The sequence below is a fragment of the Dryobates pubescens genome, chromosome Z (genome assembly GCF_014839835.1).
Source record: "Dryobates pubescens isolate bDryPub1 chromosome Z, bDryPub1.pri, whole genome shotgun sequence".
NCBI lineage: Eukaryota > Metazoa > Chordata > Aves > Piciformes > Picidae > Dryobates > Dryobates pubescens.
Genome location: NC_071657.1, coordinates 97,111,773 through 97,120,040, shown reverse-complemented (window position 1 = coordinate 97,120,040; position 8,268 = coordinate 97,111,773). Strand labels below are relative to the sequence as shown.

The following is an 8,268-nucleotide window of genomic DNA, read 5'->3' as shown; positions in this document are numbered from 1 at the left end:
TAACTTATGATCTCTGTCTGTTGCTCTCATTTTACTTGGACTCCAGTTCAAAACTGTTCTTTAGCATAGACCCTGACAAACATATGAGTCGATCTGACTTGACACGATTGAGTCACTATGGTGGTGGAAATCCTCTGCCTGGCTGCCAGGAACATACACCAAGCAAAACCTAGATAGCAAAAATGTCACAAAGTCAGAATAAATTACAAAATTCTCAGAGTATCAGAAGAAAATGGAATTTAGAAGCTCTCATATACTTAAAACTCCCAAATCTCCAGCTGCTGCTGAACGTGATTTCTCTTTGCATTTATTAACCGAACATCCCCCATCCTCTCTGGAACACACTGCTCCAGATGTCTCTGTCCAAGCAGCATCAGTTTGCCATTTCTGCTCTGCTGGGCACTGTTGCTGCAGATACTATATTATTTGTTAAAGGTGCTTATGCATGCTGGGGTTTTCCCCCTCTTCAGTTTTACCCCAAAATACCTTTTTTTTTTGTGTGTGAAATAAGAACATATTTGAAGATGCAGTACTTGTACTGACACAGCCCTGGAGTAAAGTACAGTTAGTAATGTATGAGCCTGAACTTGTTTGCTTGGCATGATTCCACGGTTAATACTTGTCCATATTTTGTGGCCTAGAAAAGACTTCTTGAGAGCCTAGACCAGTGCAGTGCTAACCTGATCCCTCAAACTGCGCTCAGCAGGGGGGTTCCAAGGCACAGCAAGCCTCGTGGTGGGATTAAGGTTGCAACAGCAAGGCTCATATCCCTTGTGCAATGGAAAGTTTGGAGAGGAACTGGGTGACTGCTTTCTTTCCTGAGCTCTGGCAGAAGATTGCAGAGAAGATGCCCTCAGGCAAGCTATGTCTCAAGGGTGAGCACTGATGTAAAAACTGCCAGGACAATAAAGTGTGATTAATTTAGCCATCAATGGCCGTGCTGCTGCAGCCCAATTTCCAGGTATTTTTAAGGGTACTAACTATCTTGCTTACATTCTTCTGGGAAGAGATCAATTTAAATTAGCACACTCTCTTTGGTCTCTAATTTACTTACATAGGGGCGTGGACCAGGAGAGTTGTTTGCTGCTTAGCCCACAGGATTAACGCGGTGCTTTTGGAGCGAAGAAAGCAATTACAGCAGTTGTGCATGGAATGTTTGCATTACTTTATTTCTTTTTTTAAACCATCTTGCAGTGTTGGGGATCTTATTTACAGATGAACCGAGATCCTCTGAACAATTCCACACCCACCTCCCTCTCTCCCTGTATATTTTGAGCACAGCACATCACAGTCCTTTTTTTCCAGCAGCAGTTCTTACAAAGATAACCCCAATTTTCTTCCTTGCCAGGCTGTGTTCTAATTTGTTCTATTACTTCCTACATTTTAAGGCAACACTGGAGTTTCTGCCTGCACGACACCATCTCAAATGCTGATAAAGGAAAATGTGCTCCATAAATTACACTACTTACAGAAGTCCAGGGTAGTTTTAACCTACAGAAGTGCCCATTTTGATTTGCAGCTAGGATTCTTCATCGAGATGAAATCAGGAGCTCCCACATAGGCTGCTACACAGGAGTTGTTTATGTATTCTGTATGAAATTGCTACATGTACCTTTTGAGGCAGCATGGTTAAGATACAGCAAGGCATTTCCACTTCAATAACCTTTTTCGTTATTGATCTGCCAATCCCGTTACTCATACATTAAGGTACAATACAAAGTGAAGCTTTTTTAACAGAATTAGAGGGTGGAATATATGAGAAATCATAGCGGAGTTTTATGCCTGATCCTTAAGTGAAGGAAGTGCTGCTCATCCCACCTGTTATTACCTATGATAAAACACAGATATGCTTAGTAACCTGAGTGATAAATTTGTGCCCAACAGCACTAGCACCACTAAGTGAATAAAGTTGTCTGGTTTGCGGTAAGTGCTGTTGGAATTACAATGTGGTTATGCAGAAAATATTTTCTTCGTGTTGGCCGTTGTTTTCTTTCCAATAAAAGCTTTTAACAAGGAAAAACACTGTTTTGTCTTGGGCTGAAACTCAACTTCTCAGAGCTTTCGCCATTTCCCAAAACTCTTCCAGAGGTGGAAAGAGCTTTTTACTTATAAAAAACAAACAACAGCCCCCGTGTTTGCAGCCGAGGACCCCCTCCCCAGCCCTGTAGCTGGGAAGCCAGGTCGCCAAGGTGGCTGAAGTTCTCCGGCTGCGGTCGGACGCCACTGACACCCCTCTCGCCTGTCTTCTCGCCCGGCAATCCTTACGAGGAATTGGGGCGGGCGGGAGAGCGAGTGACCTCAGGACAGGGCTAGACCGGCGGAGGTAAAACGCCCTTTGAAGGGCCGCTGCCTTGCAACAGCCCCACCACGCCGCTGGCGTTGGGGGACGCCGCCGAGCGCCGCGCTGCGCGGGGCGGGGCAGGGTGAGGGTCCGGCGTGGCCCGAGCCGCTGCGCATGCAAAGAACCGACCCCAGCCTCCGTAAAAAGGGCGTCTCCTCTGGCGGTGCAGACGGCGCTGCAGGGTGGGGCGGGTGACGGGCCTCCCTGGGGGCGGGCCACGGCGCGATTGGCCAGCCCAAGCCTGCCGCCGAGGCGCGGCCACGGGGTGGGACGTCGCGCCGTTGGTTAGGGGCGGGTGAAGCCTCCGCTGCCAGTCCGCCCTGCCGCCCTCCGCTTCCCCCCCCCCCCTTCTCCTCCTCCTCCTCCTTCTCCTTTTCCTCCTCCTCCCGTTCCCTCCCCTCCCGTCCCCTCCCTTACTCCCCGGCTTAAAACCGCGGCGGGTGCCCCAGCCCTGGTAGTGGCGCATTGCGGGAGACGGCGACTGTGGTGTTGGGAGCACAGGGGGCGGGCGCCATTGGCTCGGAGCGCAGTTCCTGGCCGTGGTTCAGCCCCTCCCTGACTTCTCCGCTCCCGCCCCTTGGGCCGAGGCTGTCACCGCGCCGCGCGAGGAGGAGGCGCCGCCGCGCCTGACGTCGGGCGCCCGGCGCTGCCGGCATGTTTGACAGGACGCGGCTGCCGTTTGTGGCGCTGGATGTGATTTGCGTGGTACTGGGTACGTTGGTGGGAGGCAGAAAGGGCGAGGGAAGCCGTCCCTGCGGTCCGCTCCCCTCCTGCACGACACCGGGCTAATTGCATGCTCACCTCCCCCCTTCCCCGCCGCACCAGGCGCCACCCCGGAGCGGATCCTCTGCCAGTCTGCGCCTTGGCTGTGCTTGTCTGCCGCTTCCACTGCTGCTCCTTCGCCCCCCTCCTACCCCTCTCTCGCCTTCTCCTTCCCTTCGCCGCCGCCCCGGGGAGGAGGCGGCGGCCCCGCGCTCTCCCTCTTCTCTCCCGGAGGAATCTGGTCACTGCCGTTTTTCCGCCCGCCGGGGCCTCGGTCTTGGAAAAGAAGTGTCCTGGTGGGAGGGAGCTGCTGCCTCTGGCATGTGGAACTTCTTATGTCCTTACTCTTCCTTTTCTGTCTGCTATATACGGGTTGTAGCAAAAGCTTGTGTGGGGAAGGCAGGTGTTTGCAGCCTGGGATGTGTGTGCTGCGCTTGGTAGCTCAGAAAGCTGTCCTGCAAAGGAAACACACGTCATCCAGGTGTCCAGCGTAGGCTGTGCAGTAGAGATTCGGTTTAAGATCCGAGTTGTATGTGGCCTTGGTGAGGCTAAACTAATGCTCTATTTTGAGGCAGAAAGTGAAACGAGGTATTTATTAGGACATGATTTGGCGTCCTCATGTCTGTGCAGCAGTGGGGGACTCGTGTATGGCAGGAGTGGTGTCTCGGTGCGCTGACGGCCATGTGCTAGACCATGAAAGCCCCCGCGCACTGCCACAATGCTGCAAGTGATTGTTGTGGCTAGTCCAAATAATGGCACTTTCCTAATGTTTCTTTCTGCTGTTTCAACCTCTCCCTCTGTTGAAACTACGTAGTGACCAGTCAGTTTGCATTAGTTTTCTCTCTTTTGTTTTGTAATGGCAATGTGTAAGTAATGATGTTCGCTATTAAACTGCGAAGGGGAAATTTTACTCTGTGAAGAGCTGTGGCTCCTTAGGACTTACAGGTATGGAGACCCTGGATGGCCTTCTCTATCTAAAGGTGCACTTCTTGGCTAGTTTTAGGAAGTTTGTGGGGTTTACTTCTTAATCAAATGTTTGCTACTTAATTACATTAGTAATTAAGCGCCTTTTTGTCATGTTTAGTCGAAGAGGTCTGGCTCATGAAGTCCTTCTTGACTGAAGATGTATCTAGAATCGGTATGAAAATAATGAGCCACATTTTGTCTTCCTGAGTGCTTCCAGTAGCAGTGGTACCTCTAAATGGCATTAAAGGGAAAAAAAATACGGTGAATGATGCATTGCTCTGAATAAGTGTGGTATGAGACTGAACTTTTGGAGAATGATAATAGATCTGTATGATAAGTAGGAGCAATCTTTATTCAGATCAGAAGTTCTGAAGTTATGCTGTAGCAGGGTTTAAAATTCCATTGTATCTTTACGGCCAGTAAAACAGTCTTGTCTGTCCTGATACTGTCATTATAATTTGGCAAGATTTGCACTATGCATATACTATTGTCTGTTTGAAATATATGTGCATATCCTAAATAATCTTGAGTGCTCAAGGAATACAAAATATTAAGATTATGACTGCAGGAGGCATGTAACACAAGAGCTACGTAGCTCAGCTCGAAGAATAAGGGTTTCCTCAGCTTCTGCCCCAGATTACTACCTGGGAGGTAAATTCTTGAACTTCCCTTGCAGTCTAATATCACCTTACACACCTTCCCCAGCCACTGTGTAGCACTGGGATCACAGATGCCCTAATTTGATGCCTCAGTGAGTTGTAGGGTTGACAGACTTCATTTTCTCTTGGGCTTGGTTATTCCCAGCTAGTAGGGGAGAAAATGCAAGCAGTGTGTAACACGAAGTCCCTTGACACCTGCAATTTGAGGGACATTGAGTTAGAAGTTTCAGTGAAACTCTGTGTGAGACAAAGTATGTCAGTGTAAGAATGGCAAAGCTATAGGGCAGGAGACCAGATTCTCTTGTCTTTGTGGCTCCTGTGCAACTGGGACAGAATAACATAGGTCTTAAGCATATGAGTCTGGATCTGTTTTTATTTTTTTACTGTAAGAAGAGTTCCTGATGACTCTGTACTTTTATTGTAACTCTTACTTTTTCATTGTCCTTCCATTCTTGTTCACTTTGGTATCTGCTGAAATGACTGAGGTAACTGAAGGTATTGATAACATGGTACTTAGTATCTCCACTGAAGAGACCATGGAATCTTCAGGAGAAAATTTACTTAATGGTGTCATACTGAAAGTTTGCAGCTATCTAGACCAGCTTCAGCTAGCTTGGTGGTGTGGCCCATTCTGCCACAAAAAGGGCGATTAGTACCATGTTCACAATCCCAAGGTAACTCTTATTCTCACCTTTTTCTGCTCTTCTTCTGCCTATACCTTCCCTATAGTAAGTGAAGACAAGAAAAAATAATTTGCTTGTCTCAGTAGTCTTGGACAGAAAAAAACCTGAGGATGTCACTTCAGATTACAGTGAACTGGTTTACCTATAAGCTCACCACAATGGAAGCAGATGACTTGCTGAGTATGTCTGTAACTTAATCGCTGTTTTAGTCAAACTATTCTTTGTGCAGGTTCAACTGTCCCAGCAGAAGTTTTCCAAAAGGGAGAGAAGGGAAAAAGAGCTTTACTGTGATTTTTGGTGACTTAAATGTGTTTATTGGAAGGTCTGAAAAGTGTCCAAGATGGAGCTATAGGTAAGAGACTAAGGAAGAGGTAAAGAAAGAGCAGGTGGCACAAGAGAGTATAACATCTCTCCTTCTTCAGTGCATTACACAATTAGATCAGTTTATTTGCCTGAAATTTGAATCTGAGTTTGCTCTTTATTTGCCTTAAGAAAACTCCCTCCCTGATCCATCTTTCTACCCAGGGTGGGAGAGAGGATTCAGGCAAAGCAGTCTTTGGTGCCCTGAGAAAATGAAAGCTCTTTGTCATGTTAATTCTTTCCTTTTAGAAGGAAAGAACTTTCAGTATTGAACTGGTTTCATATTCTGTAACTAAAAAAAAAAAAGGTGGCAGATCTCTGCAATATTGGTTCTTAGTGTGGTGAGACTTGATCTGCATTCTGTGAGCGTGCAGATCTGCAGTGCTGGGTGTGTATCTGTGCTGCATGTCCATCAGCAGCTCTGCAGTGCTGCAGGAAACAGCTCCCTTACTCTGTGCCGTCCAGTAGACAGTATTCACTTCTGTCACTGCCAAGCATGAGTGGTCTGCACTGCAGGATTTCCTTCTGCATAGTTTTATTGCTTTGTCCCTCCTTGTTTTTTTGATGGAGGGATATTTTATATAGCATAACACAGATGTGTAAGTAGAATGATGTTTTTACACAGTAGTAAAACTCTCTTCAGTGATCCTGAGACTTGGTTGTTATGGCTTATAACATTTGTCATGCAAAAAAATCTCCAATTTATTCTAACAGTTAGTTAGCCTGTGACTGTCTTCATTAGACTCTGTACATGGTGTCCCTGCCCATGGCAGTGGGGTTGGAACTGGATGATCCTTACGGTCCCTTCCAACCCTGACTGATACTATGATACTATATAAGCTGCTCTTGCAGGTCTATTGTTTGACATAAACAATACTTAAGGAACAAAGTTGAGAAACCCATGGAAGTATTACTGTAATCAGTGGAAGAACTACTAAATGCATTTACCTTTAGACCTAACTCTTGCAAAGATCAAGTCAGATTAAAATAAGTGCTGCAGAGGTGGCTAGAGCAATAAGGAAAACATTCTCTATGACACTAGATTCTAGGACGGCTCACATCAGGTCTGTTTATGCCTAGGTTCAAGGATGCAATACAACCAAACTGTGCTTATTAAGTCTCTTGTCTGATTATACAATCAGTGACAAGCTTTAGTGTCAATAAGTAATTGCAGAATTAATGCAATAATATATATTTACAACCTAGGGTCAGGAAAAAAAATACCATACTTAGGGAATTTGGCCTTCACTGTTCCGATCCTCTTCTCTGCAATAAAATAGTAAATACTTGTAAACTTCTCCAATTGTTTGGCCTATATGTAGGGCTGTTAACTTTTTTTCTCTCTGTGTCCTACCCTGTCCTGAATAAGAAGGCAGCTGAAAACTTCCCTGCTGCCAAGCCAGTCTCTAGCAGTGAGTCTGTCTGGTATTTAGCTGTTGAGGCCCCCTGTGCAAAAAAAGGAGACTGGTAGGTGGCTAGAACCATGGTGGGAAGGTGGCACTGTGGCAGTCTTACCTTTTTTTGTCGTGAATACACTTTTGGGAAAGAGGAGTTCTGGTCTTGATTTCTAAACCCAGTGACCTAAGCCCTGAAATGATAAATGCTTGCATACTAAGCTTACTGTTTAATGACTGCTGGAATGTTTTGTGATATAGACAGTACACTAAATAGCAGGTGCTTGTGTATAGGACAGGTGAGTTTGCTTCTGCAGTATGTAACCTGGGATAATGAGATAGCCAGGCCACTCTGCACACCCTGCACTATTATTTGCTTTAGCTCCTGTTCTTTCTTTTGGAAGCATTTGCTCTTGTCTTCACTGAAGGCAGCCATCTCTGATGCTGAAGGTATTGCTGTTCAGTCAAGGAAAGCCTCCTGTGTGAGTGATCACATCCTCATTACTCTAGTTCAAATAAAACCTCCTCCTCTATTAGTTGTGACTCATTGATATGTGTCACCATCCTATTTTTCCATATTATGTGGATGCTTAGTATTTTTCTAGTGCATGAATACCTTGTTCAGCTGTAACAAGGTTGTGTGAAAGAACAGCTTGTCTTCAAATGATACTGTTCACTAGGTACCAAAAGGTACCACTCATTAAACAGAATAGAATTGAATTAACAAGGTTGGAAGAGACCTTTGAGATCGAGTCCAACCTATCATCCAACATTATCTAATCAACTAAACCATGGCACCAAGTATGCCATCCAGTCTCTTCCTAAACACCTCCAGTGATGGTGACTCCACCACCTCCCTGGGCAGCCCAGGCCAATGGCACACCACTCTTTCTATGAAGAACTTCTTCGTAGCATCCAGCCTAAATCTCTCCTGGCACAGCTTGAGACTGTGTCCTCTTGTTCTGTTGGTGGTTGCCTGGGAGAAGAGACCAACCCCCACCTGGCTACAACCTCCCTTCAGGTAGTTGTAGAGAGCAAGAAGGTCTCCCCTGAGCCTCCTCTTCTCCAGGCTAAGCAACCCCAGCTCCCTCATCCTCTCCTCA

At 46.3% G+C, this 8,268-nt stretch overlaps 1 protein-coding gene across 2 annotated transcripts in view; it reads left to right on the top strand.

Annotated features, from left to right (window-relative positions):
- The first annotated feature begins 2,811 nt into the window (after positions 1 to 2,811).
- Positions 2,812 to 8,268, top strand: part of PLPP1 (phospholipid phosphatase 1) — a 74,962-nt gene continuing 69,505 nt past the window's right edge. For both annotated transcript variants that reach the window (XM_054178579.1, XM_054178578.1), the window contains exon 1: positions 2,812 to 3,053. In XM_054178579.1, coding sequence (XP_054034554.1) covers positions 2,996 to 3,053 — 58 coding nt within the window. In that variant the 5' untranslated portion in view covers positions 2,812 to 2,995. The remainder of the gene's footprint in view (positions 3,054 to 8,268) is intronic.